Below are 20,589 nucleotides of genomic sequence, written 5' to 3' on the forward strand. Positions count from 1 at the left end.
GTTTTACTTTGGATTCAGGGGAGAATGTCTTGCACATCGCTATCGTGAACGAGGATCCGTCGATGGTCAAGTTTCTTCTCGACAGCGGAGCGGACGATCCGCTCATTATTCACGAGAGGTGTTGCGGCACCTTCATGTGCCCGGAAGATCAGAAGGCGTCGAGATTTGACAGTTTAGATCACGAGTGGGTGTGCGTCTCACCGGAAACCGATTACAATGGGTATTCTGCATATGTTGAATTTACTTCGAAGATGATATTATATTATCGTTGCCTCTCGCTTAACAACGTGACGAGGCAGAAAAGATTCCATTGTGATCGTTAATTAAATAGCTTCGGACAATATTCGTTTCCTAAACGCGATCCATCATCGAGTTAAATTCCACACAGAACGTACAAACAGATCTATCCATCAGAGACTTTAATGAATCTTGTCAAGTACGATGTAGAGAACGTAATACAGTCTTACACGTCTAATTTGATGAAGTTAGACGATCTATTTTATCATTATGCCCATAGCTATGTGTACTGGGGAGAGTATCCGTTGAGTTTCGCCGCGTGTCTCGGTCAGGAAGAATGTTACAGGCTTATACTGGCCAGAGGCGCGGATCCTGATAAGCAGGACACGAATGGCAACACCGTTATGCATATGCTGGTGATATACGAGAAAGTGGCGAGTATTATATTTTCAATATAACTTAATATACATTTAATAATCTTAATAATTCATTTAATAATAATTGACTTAGCAATAATCAGAAAAAATAGTAGGGCGACCTATCTGTTTTACTATATTACAAAAAAATAGTGTTATAAGTAATTTGGAAAATTAATTTCAGGCCACGTTCGATATGGCATATGAAGTAGGGGCTTCCCTCGACCTAAGAAACGTCCAACACTTGACTCCGTTGACCTTAGCTGCAAAATTGGCCAAGATCGAGATATTCTTTCACATCCTGAACATCGAGAGAGAGATATACTGGCAAATCGGTAGCATAACTTGCGCAGCCTACCCTTTATCGCAAATAGATACGATCGATGTTAATATAGGAACAATTAACAAGAACTCTGCCCTGAATCTGGTTGTTTTTGGCGTAAGCGAATGAATTACATTACGTTAATTGCGTTTTATCATTAGACACAGGGACACAAAATGCTTCACAATGATTGTAGGAAAAAGATGAACATTTAGAATTGATGGACGGTGTGCTAGTTGATCTTCTAAACGCCAAATGGAACACTTTTGTCAAATCCCGGTACATAAAAAAGTAGAAACAATCTTCTATTTTACTATCGAAAAATTTATTTTTTTGATTAGATATAATAAATTGTATGCTTAGATAAAAATGTAAATTTTTTTTAATCTTCAGATTTTACCGTCAGTTCTTTCTCTTCTGTTTCTACTTCGTGCTCTCGCTAATCAGCTTCACCCTTCGCCCTGGCCCGTCGACCATGGAAGAGGACGAAAACGCGAACGATACGTCTACGAGAACAAATTCTTCAAATATAACAGAACACGTGATTCTCAAGTCCCTTCAAAGCGCAGATCTATCTGAATTGGTTACGAATAGCCTCGTCGCGGCTTTTACCTCAAATTTCAAGTCATCCTTAAACATGACGCAGGAATCATTGGAGAAGATCCAGCTGCAAATAACGTCGAACATCACGTTGGCCCTGAAGAGCATTTTGCTCTTCGACAATGAGGCCATTCTAAGTCCTCCCGACGAGACCACCATTCATACGCTGTGGTATAATGATAGTCCTTCAAATACGTCGGACTATTTCACGGATATGTATAACAAAACCGTCGCAGCCAATAAGAATTCGACTACCAAGACGATCATTGACAACGTGCTAAAATTTAATCACGAGTTATGGTATATTGAAATACAATAATAAAAAATTTACAAAAGCCGTTAATAATATATAATTGTTCAAGCTATAGGATAAATAATAATTAATATATATACATATAATAAAATTGTAAAGTATATAACAATTAAAATATATGTAGGAAAGACCAACAATGGTCACATCGGATCTTGATGTTTATAATATAAATGTTTTATATACATTTTCTTTTTAAAAATTTAATTTTGAAAGAATTTATAGATAGAATGAACACTTATAGGTGGGACGACATCACTGAGGAGTGCAGGCTGATGCAACTGACAGAAACAAGTGCGAAGATTCGTCTAACTGCGGAAATTTTTATGTATATCGGCGCAGTGCTCTACATCTTGGCCGCGTTGCGGGAGGCGCGATTCTTAGGTCTCAATATGTTCATCGAAAATCTCGTAAGAATCAAGACATTTTTAATACGCGAAAGATAGTTGGATTAGACGACGACTGATGGAAATTAATTTTAATCTAATATTTCAATTCTTCGTGACCGAGAGGCTACTTTGGTCTCGAGGTTACTTGGTGGAAATCTCGAATTTCAAAACAGATTACGTCTCTGTTGTAGCTAACTATAAACTGAGTATTATGTGAACAAATTGATATTTTCTATACTAAAATACTGCGAAAATTCAACTACTTGTTATCACGATTTTTCAGGCGACGGCGCCGTCACGCGTGATGTTTCTATTCTCGTGCTGCATCCTGCTGTCGTTCCCGTTTCTACGATTTGTCTGCGCGGATGAGGTCGAAGACATACTGGCGGTGGTGGTGATGCTGACCACGGCGCCGTACTTTCTGTTCTTCTGCCGGGGCTTCAAGACGGTTGGACCGTTCGTCGTGATGATTTACAGGATGATCATGGGCGACCTCCTCAGATTCGTCTCCATCTACCTCGTCTTTGTTATGGGGTTCTCCCAAGGTAATAATTCGCGTGGCGAGTTTCGAGAAAAAGAAAGCGGACCCTCATCGTTCCTTCGGTTTCACACGTTGTTCTCTATTTCTTTTTATAAACGAGACCTGTCCCAGACACAATAAACGGGCAACCTTGCTGTCGATTATTGCAATTGATAATTGAAGAGACGCGTGTCGCGGACAAGAGACATCATCAATTCCGCTAGCGGCGATTGGCCGGTGCCTTATTGATTTCCAGCAATTGTTAATTAGCCGCATCGGATGTAACGTCGTCTGATCTAATCGACGATTTTGCTGGACGCTGCAACGCGACATTGACACACATCGCTCGGCAACCGAAGGTTCTTTCTCATACAGATGATCGGCGGAAAGGAAACCGCAGAAGGAGGCGTTACGCTGAGAAGGTCGCGGGATATGTTAAATGGTGCGACACGGTTATGCAACCGGCAGCACATGGTCGCAACGCTACGCTGCCATTATGTCTTTTACTTTTTGCAAACAAACGGCGAAGCGCCGCTTGAATGCACCGTCTGTTCACTCGCGACTTTTTAGAGATCATAGTCTGCCTATAGGACAGCCAGTTTCCGTCACATTTTGTCAATTGTTAAGAAAGAGAAAACATCGAGATCTTGTAGATATCTTAAAAATATGTTTAAAATATTTTTTTGGAAAAATCTAAGAATTTTTAAAAAAATTATTAAGATTGTCACATAAGATAACATCTTTACAGATATCTGAATATTTTTTAGAAATATAAATCGTCTGAAATATTTTCGTGACGACGTTTTTTCTCGAATATAGCGGCAAATATTTCTCAATGTAACAGCGCGGCACGAGATATAAGGAATACTATACATCTACAATGAATGCTGCATTTCTTCACAGCGTACTACATCATATTCCTGTCGTTCGACAATCCAAACACACCGGAGGGCGTCGACGACTCAATGACGAATCCGATGCCGTCGCCGATGGAGAGCGTCATGGCGATGTTCCTGATGAGCATGACGAATTTCGGAGATTACTTCGGCGCGTTTGAAAGGACCGAGCACGAGTTCGAGGCCAAGGTACTTTGTCCGCTTTGTCGAATGCAATCACTTAGAAACGCGTTCAGTATTTCTAGAGGTAAATAGTATCATTCGTTAATTAACATTCGCATGTTCCAACGATTACATAATTTACACAAATTTCTAGCGTAGCGGAAGACTCACTATATGCGCAAAAAAAAGAAAACCATAAAACGCACTTCGTCAGATAGCGTTGCAGCGATAATCGCTACTAATTACAGCTGCTGTTCGTGATGTACATGGCGATCGTGGCGATCCTGCTCGTTAACATGTTGATCGCTATGATGGGTAACACTTACCAGAAGATCGCTGAAACCAGGAATGAATGGCAACGGCAAGTATGTCATTAATGCATTCCATGTATTACCGACGAACTTTATATTGAATTTCTCGTTCAGTTTATATGTAATATATGATAAAATTTAAATATAATTTCTAATACATACGCATAATGTACCGACATGGAAACGGCAATGAATACAAAATCATAGCAAGTTAAGTTTTATATAGACTGACTCTTTATTTTGTTTGTGTCAGTGGGCGCGCATAGTTTTGGTTGTAGAGAGAGGCGTGAGTCCCGCTGAAAGACTAAAAAAGTTGATGGACTATTCTCAGCCCATGTCCGACGGTCGTCGAGCGTTGGTTCTTCGATTACATCAAACTGTGAGTATACATATATCCCTGTAGTAAATGCCCGATTGAACAAACCTTCCACGATATCGATTTCAGGAGGAGGACAAGGAGGAGATGAAGGAGATACTCGAGATGAAGAGAACTCACGATAGATTGCTAAAGAAAAGACAAAATAGGATGTCAAAAGAAAAGATTATATCTTAAGCAGGAAAGCCATTAGAAGAAATGAGCATCTAGCTTATCTCGAACTCTATTTATATGTTTTATTTCAAATAATTGTTATTTAATTTATTCAGTATTTCTAGTTACACAAAATAATTTTGTACGAATTACAAGGAAATAAAAAGATTGCGATGTAGCAAGTATAAAGTAATTGTAATCAATAGATCGAGCTGATACCGTAGTTTCCATGACAACAAAATATCGTGTTATCATGTCGGACTGTCGTAGAACTCGAGCGGAGAACGTACTTAAAGAAAAAAAGGCAATGAGTGTGTTAAAAGCACCGATAGATTATAAAAACTTGGAAGAGGAACTTCACGCGGCTCTCGCAGCCGACGAATTGTATAAATTACAAAACGATGCTAAGATTCGAGCGATTGAACAATCGGTGCCGACATACGAGCACTTCAGGCAGATGGTGACTGCAAATTTTATTATTTTTGTTGTCATATAATCGAGAAATTTTAACAATGTGTAAAAAATAAAAAAAGTATAATTTAAGTTGTAAGTTAAGAGATCTGACTATCCTGATAAGGTTTTAAATAAGTAACAATTCAAAATATAAATATAATGTAAATTAATAAATATCAAATAATCAATAAATTATAATTTAAAAATCTAACAAATTCTGTAGTACAAATTTCAAATCAACTAATTAATTATGACGACAGGTGAATGGTGCTCACTTGAAACCTCTGAATCGCGATGACATGAAACCCAAAACTAGTGTACAGTGGAATCCGCTGATTAAGACTGTAAAACCTCACGATTTAACTGCATCCGCAGCATCGAAAAAATTGCACAATAAAGAGAGCAACGAAAGTATTGTGAATAGATCTCGAAAAACGTGCGAGGACTTCTTACAATCTTGGAAAACAATCACGGATCACTCTGACAAATTTACTTACATTTGGAATCTAAGGTGAGAATCGCCAGCGCAAGATATCGCCGTATATCACCGACATGTTTCTATTACGCAGGAACGATTTACATCATGTCTTTCGGGTGGAAATTCCGGCGTCTTTCCTGGTGGACCTCACAAACACGTGTCTGCAGCATTCGTCAAGAGTGGACGATATAACGCCAGTTGTAGAACTTCTCGATATATTAAGCGCGTGTAATCGGTTCGATTTGATGGTATGCTTTATGTCGAGAGACGAAAAGTCTACATGTGAAGAACTTTTTCAACAATTGCAACTCAAAGGCAGATCACTAGATATATCCTTGGAAAGTACAATCAGATCGTTAGCCATGAAATATCGAATTAACCTCAATTAATCACAGTGTCTTTCATCTTATAAATATTATAAGTAATGTAAATAAACGAGCAAGATGAAACAAAATTAATGATTTTTGCTAAATAATTATCATTAATATATGTTTATTATTTTGCAAATAATCCATATAAATCCTGAGGTGCTACTCCAAAGCTTCGAAAACCCGCCGAGCGACGTCGCAGTTCCGATTAAATACGATTAAAAGGCCCGAAAAATAATCGGAGTTATTAGGAGTGCAGAATGAGCAAGAAAGTTACTAGGAATCCGTTGACCTCCTTGCTTATTCTGCACTTCTAGTAACTCCGAAGCTTCGAAAATCCGCCGAGCGACGTCGCGGTCCCGATTAAACACGATTAAAAGGGCCCGAAAAATAATCGGAGTTATTAGGAGTACAGAATGAGCGAGGAGGTTAAGTGTTTCTTGTAACCTCCTCGCCTAATATGCTTTGCTGATACCTCGGGTGAATTTTTCCGGGATTTCGTGCGTCGCGAATTTCACCCGAGGTACCAGCAAAGCATATTAGGCGAGGAAATTAATAGAAATCCGATAGCCTCCTCGCTCATTCTGTATTAATAACTCTGATTATTTTTCGGGTCTTTTGATCGGCAACACAACGTTATTTCCCGATGCCATCTTCTTCCTTCTGTTGTAATTATATTTTCCTAACGATCCTTGATGAATTTTCGAAGCTCCGGGAGGCACATGTTCGAATGTTCTCCGCGCGAAGCAGACGACGCGGCCATGTGACCGTCCAGGCGTAGAAGATGACAGGCGTCGCGGCGCATGGCGTCGCGTATACGAGGAACGACGCTGCCGTCGCCGTAAATACGATAACGACAGAGTACACGTCGATCTATTCTTATCGGTTACGTACGTAAGTGCGCGTCATACGTCTCGACAAGGACCAACACCTACGGAATTCCACCCGTGCTTTCCATCCGTATGGCTCAACCTGGCGACCGCCATGATGCACACCAACACAGCCCGGCCGTCGCGCCGTCCGTGCATGCGTACGCGCGCGTGCGTGCCTGTACGTAAACAAGCGACGTCTCGTCGCGCCATCGTCGTCGTCGTCGTCGCCGCTGCTGCAGGCTGCTGCACACCACACGGATCCGTCGCGTCAGCAGCCCGGAACGTTCAGACGGTGGACGACGCTAGGCGCCGCCGGTGGACAATCTCCTCCAGGGATCGCGAGACCGGCCGGCCAAATCGTCCGCGATAAGATATGCGCCACGGACGTCGGACAGCGGCGATCGGTCGCGCGAGACGACGGCGATTAACCCGCTGTGCGTCAACAGTCAGCCGCGTCGTCACGGCGCGTCTCCTCTCGCCGCGAGAGTGAGAGCCGACGATAGGGACCGGACGGTGGGAGAGAAGGCTCTCTCTGATTTAGAGAAAAGAAAGGGGGAAAAAAAAAGTACAAAAACGGGGAACGAAAAAGCGCGCCGCCGCCTCGACGCCTCCGCCACCGCCATGAGGCTGGAGGAGATGCCGTTGCGGCTGAGCTCCGATGAGCGGGACTTTGAAATGGACGACGACGAGACCGACTATTTGCTGCAGCCGTCCGGAGACAGCATCAGGCAGCTGACGTCGTCGAGGCGACGGCGCATCGTCGATTGCTCCAAGTACCTGAAGAGCTGCCTGTGCGGGTGAGTAAGTCTACCAGGCTGTTTCGGAGTTGAAACACGTTTTTACGCGAACGCCGTATACGTAACTTTGCAGCGAACACGTTATTAGATTCTCATCGTCTTGGCTTATCGCTTTTTATTCCCCTTATCACCTAGATTACAAGAACGACCCTGAAAATTGCCTATAAATTTACATCGTTCGAGAGCTTCGGAATCTAAAAAATAAATATATTTGTTCTTACAATTATTTAATGAGTCTTCTGCATTGAGATATTGCACCGTGAATAGGCATTTTTGGTATATTTACAATTATATAATTTATTTTAATAATTTAGCTTATATTATGATTTTTTAAAATTAATATTATTTGTAGTAATCTTTTTATTTACATTAACTTTTGAAAAAAATTCAAAGTTCCTCATATTGAATTTGACGAATGCGAATAAATACTTAGTTTCGAATAAATTTTATGGCGTGCATATATTTAATTACTTTTTTTGCATAATTATTTAATAATATAATGAGATTTACACATTCGCGCAGTTGTAAGCAGGTTTTTTTCTTTATTCACGACCATATTATAATTTATTCTAATAATTAAACTCATGTTATAATTTATTTTGAAAACCAGTATTCTTTACGATAACTTTATAAATTGTTTACTTGAAGAGATATGGGCTTTCTCGTGCATTGAACTTTACAGACGCGAATGAATACCTAATTCACAGGACGCTTACCTCGGAATAAGTTTTAATTCATGCATATATATTTAATTAGTTTTGAACGTTTGGTCTAAAATTGGACATATTACCGGTTAAAGAAGAAATCAGTGTGAAATATTAGGAAGATTTTAATTTATTGAAATACATTCGTGAAGTTTAGAACGCTCTGTATCACCGAGTACAGCGTGATGTTTATTACAAACTCAGGTTGTCTCAGTACATAATACTATTAGTGTGTGAGTAGCAATCGTGTTGACTTGCCTAGCATTCGAGACTTTCTAAGAAATCAATATACCTAATCGAATTCACTATCGTAAAGTATCTTTTAATCGTCCCGGAATTACTATCATCGAAATTTACTCGAAATTTACTAGTAAAAGCTTTTTTGTTCGGCGCTATATTTGTTCGTTGAGAATAAGTATTTTAACACAAGTTCTCGACAGTCCGTTAATATAACGCCGTATAAATAAAACGGTGGGTGTATGTCGCATTATATACGAGAGTGTTAAACGAGACGGAAATTGATGAAAAAAAAAAAAACGTATTTTTGACGCGAAAGTCGAGTTTGTGAGAATACTGAAATTGGTATCGCCAAAGTACACAAGACAAAGGATAACGATAGAAATAAAATACTTGTGGTGTATCAGAATGATATGGAAAACCTGCAAGAGGACATTAATACTAAATATTTAATTGAAGAGAAATTCTGGTGTATGTAGGCAGTACTCTCTACTTTTATCTTCGTGATAAATGTATTTTCTCGCATGACTTTTTGTCGGGTTCAAACGCGTATATAGAAATGGAATAAGACGCAAGACAAGAAGAAATGTAAAAATAAAACGCGAAAGTAGAAGGAACGCGCGTTTAATCTACGTGATAAGTGATGCATAATACAATATGTAAACTGCATGAACTGCGCAAGCGATGTGTTAGGAGGTATCTGTTTCTCTCTCATGGTTTATCGATTCCAAACTTCATACTTCGTTTCTAGCGTCTCCACACACAAGATCAGTTGCGTTTCTGTTACATCGAGTGAGAAAAAAGGATGCGAAGGAATTAAGTTGGATGTACTCTTCAGTTAACAGCTGATTCGAAAAATATATGTAGTCGTAGAAATTTTTGTAAGATGATACGTAAGATATTTGTGCTAGTTTCACGATCTCGATGGATTTCATCTCGCGCAATGCTATTGCGGTCAATCGAAAGCTATGCGTGACATACACTCGAAATAGTAGATCCTATTCGAAGCTCTTTATATTAAGCGAGATATTCTGTAAACGTAGAACAGTATTCGTGTGCCTCCGTACTCGATTAATAATGTCTTAATTATTATACGTACAATATTGTCTGTGTGTCTATATAAAGAAATTTTTGACATAGAGAAACAATTATGACTTAATCAATTATAAACTTCTAAGAAGACACGAATTTTCTGTTTATAATATTAATATTGTTTTTTTTTTGCCATTTAAAGATAATCAATATGCTTTTTGCTTCCTGTTTTTTTACTTTGTGCCTCTTTACGCACTATTTTATTAAAATTGGCTAAAGATAAAAGTTAATGAACTTTGAAAAAAAAAAACAAGAATATGATTGATGAAATAGAGCGCCAAGAGGCAAAAAGGTAATATACAAGCAAGCAATAAACAGAAAGCAAAGAGCACATTCATATACAATGCAATAATAATTATTTTAAGTTATTATATTTTGTAAATTTTTTAAAAATAAATTGACATCTCTTTTAATTCTCAAAAATTACAATAATTTTTCTGGAACAATAGATATTACATATTGTGTACTGAAAAAGTATGATGACATATTTATTAAATTTAATTTTTAGCCTTTGATGTTATTTTTTAATTATTTTCTATTTCCAAAGAATTTTTATGAAGAGAATTTAGCTTTTATGCCTCAAGTCATTTCAATTACGTGCCGGGTGTAACTTGTGGCGCTTCGAGAGACTCTTGCGCGACATATCATTGGCTCGATACTGTTACATCGACCGGACGCAGCCAATTGCGAGGCGAACTCTATCGAAGTGCGGACACCCGTTTCTCGCAACGAGTGCATTTCGCGAGAATCACAACATTTCACGGCCGTGACGTGATGTCATAGCATTGTAGATCCACTGATAAAGATTGATACGCTTATCGGGCAGTGCATTTCCGTGTAAACGCGAAAGAAAGTCACACGATTACTCGAGTGAGTCACTTTTTCGAATGAGCGTCGTCTAATGTGAATGAAGCTTCAGAAATGGAGACGCAGAGCAATGTTATAAGGATGTCCAAGGAGGACATCCCGCTGATATCCAAATCGCGAAATGACAGTTCCTGGTCAAGGTGACGTATATCTTCGTCGCGACCGACTTGAACTTTAATTGATTTCCGAGTTCTTTCTCTACGCAAGAATTCTCTTTTCTCTTCTTTCCTTTCTCCTTCCACTCTTTTACCAAATTTCTCCACTCGCGATAGCGAGTTTTCGATCAGCTGTCCGACAATAACCGTTTGACAGGAGACTTCTGTATGCGAGTCGGCCCGATCAAGGCGTTGGACGACATGATTGCGCACTCGTTTACATCCAAACTTCTTTCTAAACAATTAATGTCTATTGCCACCAATGTAAATCTACTTTGATCTCTGTTTAACTCTCTTTTTGGCCTGTATTCAAAATTTGTAAAGATATTAACAGATATTGATCTATTTCGTCATTCTATCTTTATTGTTCATTATATGTAACATTTTCATAAAAAGATTTTGTCATCTCTTTTTTATTTTAAAGAATTAGAAAATAATAAAGAATAAGTTATAAACAGAGATCAAAGTTAATTTACATTGATGAAAATAGATATAAAATTGATTGTCATGATTATTAGTCTTTGTGTATCACAATTTTGTTAAGTTGGATTTGTTTCTTACAATTATAGATGCTGCACTTGGATGTGGAGGAGATGCTGCAGAGAGCGGGAATTGAGAGCCAGAGTTATTCATATTGGGCAGCCTATGCATGAAAAGTTTCCCACTAATGTTATAAGAAATCAAAAATACAATGTTGTTACTTTCTTGCCTTTGGTACGTGTCTCTCGACACAATTCTCAGTATCTTTTTAGATTACTTGATAAAAAAACATGATTGACATATTTTTTTTGTTTTTACAGGTCCTCTTTCAGCAATTCAAATTCTTCTTGAATTTATATTTTTTGCTTATGGCTATATCTCAATTTATACCAGACATAAGAATAGGATACTTGTACACGTATTGGGGGCCATTATGCTTTGTTTTAACTGTGACTATTTTCCGGGAAGGCATTGATGATTTTAGAAGATACAAGAGAGACAAGGAGGTCAATGCACAAAAATACTATAGACTAGTAAAAGGTTTTGATACACCAGAATTAGTACCAAGTTCCAAATTACGCGTGGGTGACTTAGTAAGTCATATTATAATATCTCTCCAATAATAATTATTTTTATTATAACTTTCCTACTTTTTCTTACACATAACAGAGTTTTAATATATAAGTTAAAGACTGCATTTCTCTCTCTGTAATTAGGTTATAGTAGAGAAGGGTCAGAGAGTACCAGCTGATTTAGTATTACTACGTACAACCGAGAAATCTGGCGCGTGTTTTGTGCGGACCGATCAGTTGGATGGAGAAACGGATTGGAAATTAAGATTAGCAGTGCCTGCAACGCAAAAATTGGAAAGCAATTCCCAGTTGTTTGATATTAAAGCTAGTTTATATGTCGAAAAACCTCAGAAGGATATACATAGCTTCATCGGCACCTTTTCAAGGGTAGGAAATTTAATTTTTTTTAGAATTTTATTTTAGATCTTTTTGGATCTCTCTAATTATCTTTTATTTCCAGTATGATGGATACAGCAGTGAAGAAAGCTTAGGTGTAGATAATACATTATGGGCCAACACAGCTGTGGCATCTGGTTCTGCTCTTGGTATCGTCGTTTACACTGGTCAGGAAACGCGATCTCTGATGAATCATTCGGAAATTCGATCGAAAGTTGGCTTGCTTGATCAAGAAATTAATCAGCTGACAAAGGTATTACACACGTAAAAATTATATTTATTACAAGATTGATATGTTTGTAGATGATTTATTAAACCTTGATCATTTTGGCAGGTATTATTTTGCGCGGTAATAGGACTCGCACTTGTGATGATGTGCTTGAAAGGATTCAATGGACCGTGGTATCGTTATATGTTCCGTTTTGTCTTACTATTCTCCTACATTATACCGATCAGCTTGCGAGTAAACTTGGACATGGGCAAAGCATTTTACGCGTGGTGTATACAAAGAGATAAGGATATTGCCGGCACGGTCGTGAGAACGACCACTATTCCGGAGGAACTCGGACGTATATCGTATTTGCTGAGTGACAAGACCGGCACGTTGACGCAAAATAAAATGGTATTCAAGAAGTTACATCTGGGCACCATATCTTACGGTCAGGAGACTTTCGATGAAGTGACATCAGTATTAAAGACTTACTATCCTATCGATACGGAACATTCGCCGGTGAAATCGACGCCGTCCGCGTACAGCGGGAAAGTCCGAAGGTCCGAGAACACTCGAATCTACGACGCCGTGCATGCTTTAGCCCTGTGTCACAATGTAACTCCGGTGTACGATGAAGTGAACAAATCCACGAATTTAGATTCTGTGAGCGTGCAGACAGTGGAAACAGGAGATACAGGTTCTATTCAAAGGTAATAATTTTTTTATTAATCGTGAAAAAGACAATGTCTTCAATATTTTTATCAATTAAAATTAACATTTCAGTCAAACGGAAGCAGATCAACATTACTATCTGCCAGAACAGAAACGTAATTATCAAGCTTCGAGCCCGGACGAGGTGGCTCTGGTGAAATGGACGGAGGAAATGGGACTGGCTTTAGTCAAGCGAGACCTAAATTCGATGCAGTTAAAAACTCTGAACGGTCAAATACTGAATTACACTATACTGCAGATATTTCCTTTTACGTCGGAAACCAAGCGAATGGGAATAATCGTAAGAGAGGAGTCTAGCTCCGAGATTATATTCTATTTGAAAGGTGCCGACGTTGTAATGTCTGGCATTGTGCAGTATAATGATTGGTTGGATGAGGTGTGCGAAAACATGGCGCGTGAAGGTCTTAGAACGTTAGTTGTGGCAAAGAAAAATTTGACTGAGGATCAATATCTTGATTTTGAAGCCAGGTAACGTATCATTTAAAATATTACTTAATAGATTTCGTAATATGAATAATATGTGATTGAATCGTATTGTATATTTTATATAGATACAACGCGGCAAGGATGAGCGTCAGTGACCGTGTATCAAGGGTCGCTGCGGTGGTGGAGAGTCTTGAGAGAGAAATGGAATTGTTGTGCGTAACTGGTGTCGAGGACAGATTGCAAGATCGAGTAAGGCCTACATTGGAACTGTTGAGGAACGCCGGAATCAAGATATGGATGCTAACTGGTGATAAATTAGAAACCGCGACTTGCATAGCGAAATCCTCGCGTCTCGTGTCACGCAGTCAAGGTCTGCACGTCTTCAAATCTGTTGTGACACGCACGGATGCTCATTTGGAACTGAATACATTTCGCAAGAAACAAGATTGTGCCTTAGTTATCAGCGGTGATTCTTTAGAGGTGTGCCTGCAGTATTACGAGCAAGAATTTCTAGAACTTGCTTGTGGCTCACCTGCTGTCGTTTGCTGCCGATGCTCTCCCACACAGAAAGCCGAAGTTGTCAGTCTCATACAAAGACATACCGACAAAAGGACAGCGGCTGTCGGCGATGGTGGTAACGACGTCTCCATGATACAAGCCGCGGACGCTGGTATTTGTTTAATCCCTGAAATTATATATCTGATTATATATCTAGATATTTTTTATTACAGTTTACTTTCTTACAGGAATTGGTCTTGAAGGTCTTGAGGGAAGACAAGCATCGCTAGCTGCTGATTTTTCAATTTCTCAGTTTAGTCACCTTGCTAATTTACTATTAGTCCACGGCAGAAGAAGTTATAAACGATCGGCCGCATTGAGTCAATTCGTTATACATCGTGGTCTGATAATCTCGACTATGCAGGCTGTGTTTTCTGCCGTCTTTTATCTGTCTTCGGTTGCCTTATACCAAGGTTTTCTTATGGTAGGGTAAGTAACTCAAGTATATACTTAAAAAAAATTAAATTTAAAGCTTATAGTCTTGATAATTATAATAACAAATTTTCTTTCTATAACTTATTGTATTAAAGTTTTTTATGTGTATGAACATTTTTAGATATGCTACAATATACACAATGTTTCCCGTATTTTCGTTGGTATTAGACAAAGATGTATCAGGAAAGATAGCGCTTACTTATCCGGAACTTTACAAAGAACTCAGTAAAGGTCGTTCGTTGTCATATAAAACATTTTTTATGTGGGTTTTGATAAGTATATATCAAGGTATGTATAGTTTTTAAATCTAGATAATATAAATGTAGTATAATATAAAAAAGGAAAAAAAAGATACATCTTTTGCATCATAATATTCTAGGAGGAGTAATCATGTATGGCGCGCTTATAATGTTCGAGGATGAATTCATTCACATAGTGGCTATAAGTTTTTCAGCCCTAGTCTTGACAGAATTAATAATGGTCGCTTTAACAATTAGAACTTGGCATCACATAATGATGCTTGCAGAAATCTTCTCTCTAGCGCTCTATTTATTATCATTGGTCGTCTTAAAGGATTACTTCGGTAAGTTACAGCATCCAACAAGAAATTAATATTAATAATTAAATAAAAATTTCGCATTAATTAACTTTTTTGTTATTTTAATATAGATGCTGAATTTATTAAAACAACGGACTTCTTGTGGAAAGTATTGGTGATAACATTAGTCTCGTGTATGCCTCTGTACATCCTAAAGTTTTTGCGGAAGAAATTTTCGCCTCCTAGTTATACTAAATTATCGTAATATCTTATTCGGAAATTCATCCGCATATAGATATGACAAGGGAGGATAAAACGTCAAACATCACAACTTATTAAGAACACAAAGAAGAGTTGTATAAAAATTTTCTTTTTGTTCTGCAATATCTCTAATAATCCAATCCAATTAATATAATTTTTAATAAAATTTTTAAGAAAAATTGTACCGTTTTATAACCAACTATTTTTGTAACACTCATTTTTTGACATTAGTCCTAAAGAGGACATGGCATATAACAGGAAATGTAATATCACTGATAATGTTTCTAAATTTCTTGTATTATATCTGCATACTCTGACTTCAAGGAAAAATGGATTGGATTAAACTTGTTATAAACGAACAACTTCTCGACTCAACAAATGTTAATTCTTCCTGCAAGCTTATCTACTTTGCATCTTGGCTTTAAATAAAATATACTTTTTTTATACTTTATTTTCTTTATATTTCTTGTTAGTATATTAATTTATTTGTAAATGCATTGCCAAAGGTCGCATCTTCCATTTCGGTGTGTTTATACGCACATATATTGCGACATTATATATTCACTTTACATATATCATTCATTTTTTAATATTAATTAGATATGTTCTCTATCGCAAACACAACAGTATTTATCATGTATCTAAATCCGCATATCTGCATAAATCAATATAAGTAATCTTAATTTGTATAACAATAACTAAATGCATTTGACTTAAAAATGGCTAGAATCAATATGATTAAGGTGCTAGAATTTGAGTATCAGAAATTAAAAAACTGTGATTTTTGCGAATTAAACCCTAACCGGTATATGTTATTATATAAGAGAGAAGTTTTAGTCTCTAAAATTGTTCAAAACCATTAATTTTTATTTTATTTTTTAAAACATTCTATACGAAGGGGAGCATGTCTTTTGTTGTAATTTATATATATATATATATATTCTGAGCACATAAATAAATAATGCTAGATTACATAATGTTTTATATTCATGTACATATTGCAGGCATGTAGAACATAACGTGTAATCGTTGTTATCTCTAATATGAAACGTATCACAAGTAATATAGTTACTCCTAGAGAATTATTATTTGCTATGTAACGCGTTTATAATTAATTTATTCACAAATAAAATAATATATTCCTTTTCCTGTATTATCTGCATTGTTTATACAAATTCACATTTTACTGAGGTATCTATTGAGATTATACATAAAAATATTTTTTATGTTAGGAAAATTTTATTTATAGATTTTATTTATAACTATCGAATAATTACATTAAGTTTAGCGGCTGCCATTTTTTGAATTTGATGATGAATTTCATTGACTTGCCTTTTAGTTAATGTGCGCTCCATATGTCTGTACACTATGCTGTAGCAATGAGACATTTTTTTAGTCTTTGGATGCGTGAATTCGTCCTTCAATGAAATTTGTTCAATAATATCACCAGCTATTTCTCTAACTATATCATAGAAGTCGTGAGAAGAGTAACTTCCGTCTTCCGGCAACCAGAAACTTATGTCATTAGTGCAAGGTGGATATACACTGATGGGCTAAAAAGTTACATTTGTATGTGTAAATTCTATAAATTAAAAAACGTATAAGACACGATAAAACGTATAATATTAGAAATAATTTTTGAAATTAAACGTACAATATTAGAAATAAAATTCTACGTTTATTTCACCTTGTATTGGATACGCGCATTAGGATCATCTACTTTGAATTGATGCAGGAAACCCTCATCGTTGCTCCAAAATAATCGTATGTCTGGAATATCATACAGACGCATAGCCAGACGTTCCAAGCCGAGTCCGAACGCCCATCCGATCCGATCTACGACACCGGATCTCTGTAGAATTTCCTGGCGCATGACACCGCAGCCTAGTATCTCGAGCCAGTTGTCATTGTATAATATTTCTAGCTCCCATGATGGATGAGTGAACGGGAAGTATTGATCAACCCATCGGCATTGCACATCTAGTTAGTGTATAAGAAGAATGTTCAAAATTTTATTGAAGAAACTGCGATGAATTAGTCATTTAAAAATAAGATATGCTCTCATTGGAAAGGCAAAATAAATACCTTTCCCAAAGATAGCTTGCGCTAGACTAGTCAGGGTACTTTTCAGTTCCTGTTCCATCATTTTCACCGCTTCTAAACTATGACAGGCCTGCTGCTCAGGACTCTCTGTCCCTCTGTGCTCGAACAACTTCAGACTTTCAGAATCGTTCACATCGCGAAATATCTCCCGCGACGTACGCAATCTGACCGCGTCAACCTGATGGAAGATCGGGTAGTGCGTACTATCAATCTCATCACGTCTGTACACGTCCCCGATGACGAGGAAATTATTCAATCCCATCGAGATCAGCTCCGCTTGGTGCGCGGTGGTATGCGCTCTTAGCAACGTGTCCTGATTTACAAAATAACAATCGGTTTTCTTCCTACTCGGATGATCCTTTGGCACCAAAAGGGAGTCGAAGTTCTGCGCGACCGTAACTATGGGACACATATTGTCGTAGACACTGAACGACGGAGTTCCGCTTTTACTGCGAAACTGTCCATAAAAATAATTCACAATACGCTGACGTAAAAGTGAAAGCGGATGGTGTTGCTGAATGTGTAAATTTCTTCCCAATTTAGCGATAATGTTCGGCGTGACATTTGTCCAGTCATCTGTTGTATATTTCTGACCCAGGAGCACCAACTCATTGCTCTTATTAACATTAGCAGCCACCGAGATTGTCCTGACTGTTTTAATATTGTTTGCCAGCATTTGCTTACAGAAGCGACACGAGATACACCTGCAAGAATATTATACTTTAAGCAAGAATTGACATATTTCTAAGAATAAATAAAATATTCTTTGCATATTACATACCACATTTTTAAGTTTTTATTAAATCTCTCTTATAACAAGATGTATTGTGTTTACAATCTCAAAATTGTCTCAGTATAAATCCTCAGACAAATGCATCATCCAGAAGTTGTAAAAAAAAAACACATAAACTTATTAACTTTTTTCTCTAAAATTATAAAAGAAAAAATATATTTTTATATAAAAAACAATATTCTTTATGTTTTTCATATCAATAGACTTAATTTACAGACAAAATATTAAATTAATTTAATAGTCTAATATATACTCTATATTGTACAAGTGTTTAGAGTAATATAAAAAAATTTGACATTCTAATTTAATACAATGACTTATATTTTTAAAAACTTTTAATCTAAATTAATTTAATCTCAACGCATCTTTTAACTAAGTTAATCTCTTATTCGGGTAGTTTTTAATGTAAATTAATTTTATAAGCCATTAACTTTAGTTACAAGAATATATTAACCCTGCATAAAACATCAGATTAAAAAAAATTAAAAAATTTTGACATTTTATCAAAAAGCAAAATTCAGAAGAATTCAGAGGATATTTAAAAGATATTCAATTAAATATCTTCTGAATTATTCGCATTCAATCGCAATAAGAAGCATTCAAATAAATGCGAACCTTCGTATTAAAAAAGATTCACTTCTTCTGCTAATTGTTATCGGATTCAGAGGCATACAAGATTTCATGGTTCTATTCTTAATATCGCACTGATACATATTGGCCACGATCTAATCCGAGATTTTTGCAAAGCAGAATTCACGATAAAATCTTGTGAATGCGAAACACTATTTTTGAATAAAATATTTTATGCAGGGAACTTACCTAACCCACTTATATTAACACTAAGATTATTTTGAAATACATTGTAAAAAGATTTAACTGTGCAACATTTGTTTGTTGATCATTTAAAAGCAAGGAGTACATTTTTAACTCCAAATTACTAATAATGTATTTCTAAAAAATGTACAAAAATAAATACGCATAGGTTATATAATGAAGTATCAGAACACTGACAGACACTGAATATAATTTATACAAATAAAACATTATTTTATTCAATATTTATGTTGATAATTTCATTATTACTAGCAGTATTACGAAAAATCATGGTGTGCATTATTTATACATGAAAATACAATGACTAATCACCACAATCTCAAAGGCCGGTACTTCGATTAAACTACATATCAATACTCCACAGTCCACATAACCATGTTGCCAATGTTGCCATGTGCATAGTAGAGTCGTCAGCTGCAGTTCTGTTCAAATTATACTGACTTTTTAGTTTTTATAAATAATGAATCCTAGTCGAGACGCAATTCTAAGCCTTTATCGGAATTTAATCCGTGAAAGTAAAAACTGGAGCTCGTACAATTACAGGTAACATATTCATTGCAAAGTGATTTTAAACACACCTGAAAATAAATCATTTATTTTTTTATTATACATTTTATTTTTAATATTACTCAGATTCCATATCCAAGAATTCTCACGATTATATATTAATTAACTTTATTTGATTGGATGATTTTTTTCTGTAAATATTCAGAAGTGTAGTCCTTTTTATTCTGTAAATAATTGTAAATCTGAATCATTGAGCATCTAATTGTATGTGTTTATGTTGCAACAGAAAATGTATTAAAAAATAATTATTTGATACTTTTCAGAATGTATGCTCTGCGAAAAATACGACATGAATTCAAAGAAAACAAAGCATTAGAAGATGTAGAAAAGGTTAAGCAATGTTACGCAAAAGGACAAGAAATATTGGCGATGATCAAGAGACAGGTCATACTGGGCGATCTCTATGGCACTAAGCCCTTAGTAATTGAAACCAAAGGCAAACTACATGACACAGTAAAATAGAATCCAATTGTAGTTTTTGCTTTAATACTACGTCATGTACTTTTGTCTACAGTTTACTTTCCATTACAAGACAAACTTAAATATTATATAAAGAGATACTATAATTCAGTGTATATCGTATATCAAAGACACAGTTTACAAAACTGTGATTATTTGATTATTTCTTCATATATGGATACAAAAGAAATTCAGTAGTTCATGCAAAAAGATATTTCATTGACACGACTAAGTTATATTTGAAGTATTTTTGTATTTATATATGTATATATGAGTATGAAAGACATTGTAAATGCTTTTCAAATTGTTAGAAAATAAAATTTTGTTAATACCGTGACATTTTATAGATTTGTATATTTGTCAATTCCTTTATGAGATTAATAATTTTACAGTTACAGATATCAATCATATATTACAAATAATTAAATAGAAATAGAAGTTAAATGCGTAAAAAAAAAAACAAAAAATATTCCAATTGATTATATTATTTAAAGTTATCAAAATTTTAA

The 20,589-nt window shown here is 36.2% G+C and overlaps 5 protein-coding genes across 14 annotated transcripts in view; 4 read left to right on the forward strand and 1 right to left on the reverse strand.

The window, feature by feature from the left end:
* LOC105830831 (transient receptor potential cation channel subfamily V member 5) overlaps nt 1-5,205 on the forward strand; it is a 26,188-nt gene extending 20,983 nt beyond the window's left edge. For 4 of the 8 annotated variants that reach the window (XM_036291187.1, XM_012670451.3, XM_012670448.3 and 1 more), the window contains 11 exons: nt 19-220; nt 518-671; nt 838-1,092; nt 1,172-1,266; nt 1,369-1,875; nt 2,130-2,295; nt 2,558-2,819; nt 3,698-3,879; nt 4,101-4,217; nt 4,417-4,542; nt 4,609-5,205. In XM_036291187.1, the coding sequence (XP_036147080.1) occupies nt 19-220; nt 518-671; nt 838-1,092; nt 1,172-1,266; nt 1,369-1,875; nt 2,130-2,295; nt 2,558-2,819; nt 3,698-3,879; nt 4,101-4,217; nt 4,417-4,542; nt 4,609-4,716 (2,174 nt within the window). In that variant the 3' untranslated portion in view covers nt 4,717-5,205. Of the gene's footprint in view, nt 1-18; nt 221-517; nt 672-837; nt 1,093-1,171; nt 1,267-1,368; nt 1,876-2,129; nt 2,296-2,557; nt 2,820-3,697; nt 3,938-4,006; nt 4,218-4,416; nt 4,543-4,608 lie in introns of those variants that run through there. The other 4 variants (XR_004964368.1, XM_012670447.3, XR_003625576.2 and 1 more) reach the window with 4 other exon arrangements.
* On the forward strand, nt 4,899-7,399 carry LOC105830837 (coiled-coil domain-containing protein 103). The gene is made up of 3 exons (XM_012670466.3): nt 4,899-5,152; nt 5,406-5,656; nt 5,715-7,399. Exons 1-3 carry the CDS (start codon nt 4,922-4,924, stop codon nt 6,010-6,012), a joined length of 780 nt encoding a protein of 259 aa, XP_012525920.1. The 5' UTR covers nt 4,899-4,921; the 3' UTR covers nt 6,013-7,399.
* LOC105830830 (probable phospholipid-transporting ATPase IIB) lies at nt 7,088-16,477 on the forward strand. 2 transcript variants are annotated; one of them, XM_012670443.3, is made up of 12 exons: nt 7,088-7,660; nt 11,285-11,429; nt 11,516-11,788; nt 11,912-12,154; nt 12,228-12,416; nt 12,498-13,084; nt 13,158-13,574; nt 13,658-14,202; nt 14,279-14,519; nt 14,647-14,813; nt 14,905-15,108; nt 15,195-16,477. In XM_012670443.3, exons 1-12 carry the CDS (start codon nt 7,485-7,487, stop codon nt 15,326-15,328), a joined length of 3,321 nt encoding a protein of 1,106 aa, XP_012525897.1. In that variant the 5' UTR covers nt 7,088-7,484; the 3' UTR covers nt 15,329-16,477. The 2 variants fall into 2 exon arrangements, with proteins under 2 accessions (XP_012525897.1, XP_012525898.1); XM_012670444.3 differs by lacking the exon at nt 7,088-7,660 and adding an exon at nt 10,452-10,700.
* LOC105830834 (probable phenylalanine--tRNA ligase, mitochondrial) lies at nt 16,468-19,442 on the reverse strand. 2 transcript variants are annotated; one of them, XM_012670463.3, is made up of 5 exons: nt 19,367-19,442; nt 18,209-18,353; nt 17,410-18,131; nt 17,012-17,304; nt 16,468-16,877 (listed from the first exon to the last, which is right to left on the reverse strand). In XM_012670463.3, the coding sequence occupies exons 2-5, from the start codon at nt 18,211-18,213 to the stop codon at nt 16,587-16,589; spliced, it is 1,311 nt and encodes a 436-aa protein (XP_012525917.1). In that variant the 5' UTR covers nt 18,214-18,353; nt 19,367-19,442; the 3' UTR covers nt 16,468-16,586. The 2 variants fall into 2 exon arrangements, with proteins under 2 accessions (XP_012525917.1, XP_012525918.1); XM_012670464.3 differs by lacking the exon at nt 19,367-19,442 and adding an exon at nt 19,040-19,176.
* LOC105830838 (LYR motif-containing protein 4) lies at nt 19,374-20,417 on the forward strand. Its single transcript, XM_012670467.3, has 2 exons — nt 19,374-19,597; nt 19,885-20,417. Exons 1-2 carry the CDS (start codon nt 19,515-19,517, stop codon nt 20,081-20,083), a joined length of 282 nt encoding a protein of 93 aa, XP_012525921.1. The 5' UTR covers nt 19,374-19,514; the 3' UTR covers nt 20,084-20,417.
* The last annotated feature ends 172 nt before the right edge of the window (nt 20,418-20,589 follow it).

Source organism: Monomorium pharaonis, chromosome 8 (assembly GCF_013373865.1).
Source record: "Monomorium pharaonis isolate MP-MQ-018 chromosome 8, ASM1337386v2, whole genome shotgun sequence".
NCBI lineage: Eukaryota > Metazoa > Arthropoda > Insecta > Hymenoptera > Formicidae > Monomorium > Monomorium pharaonis.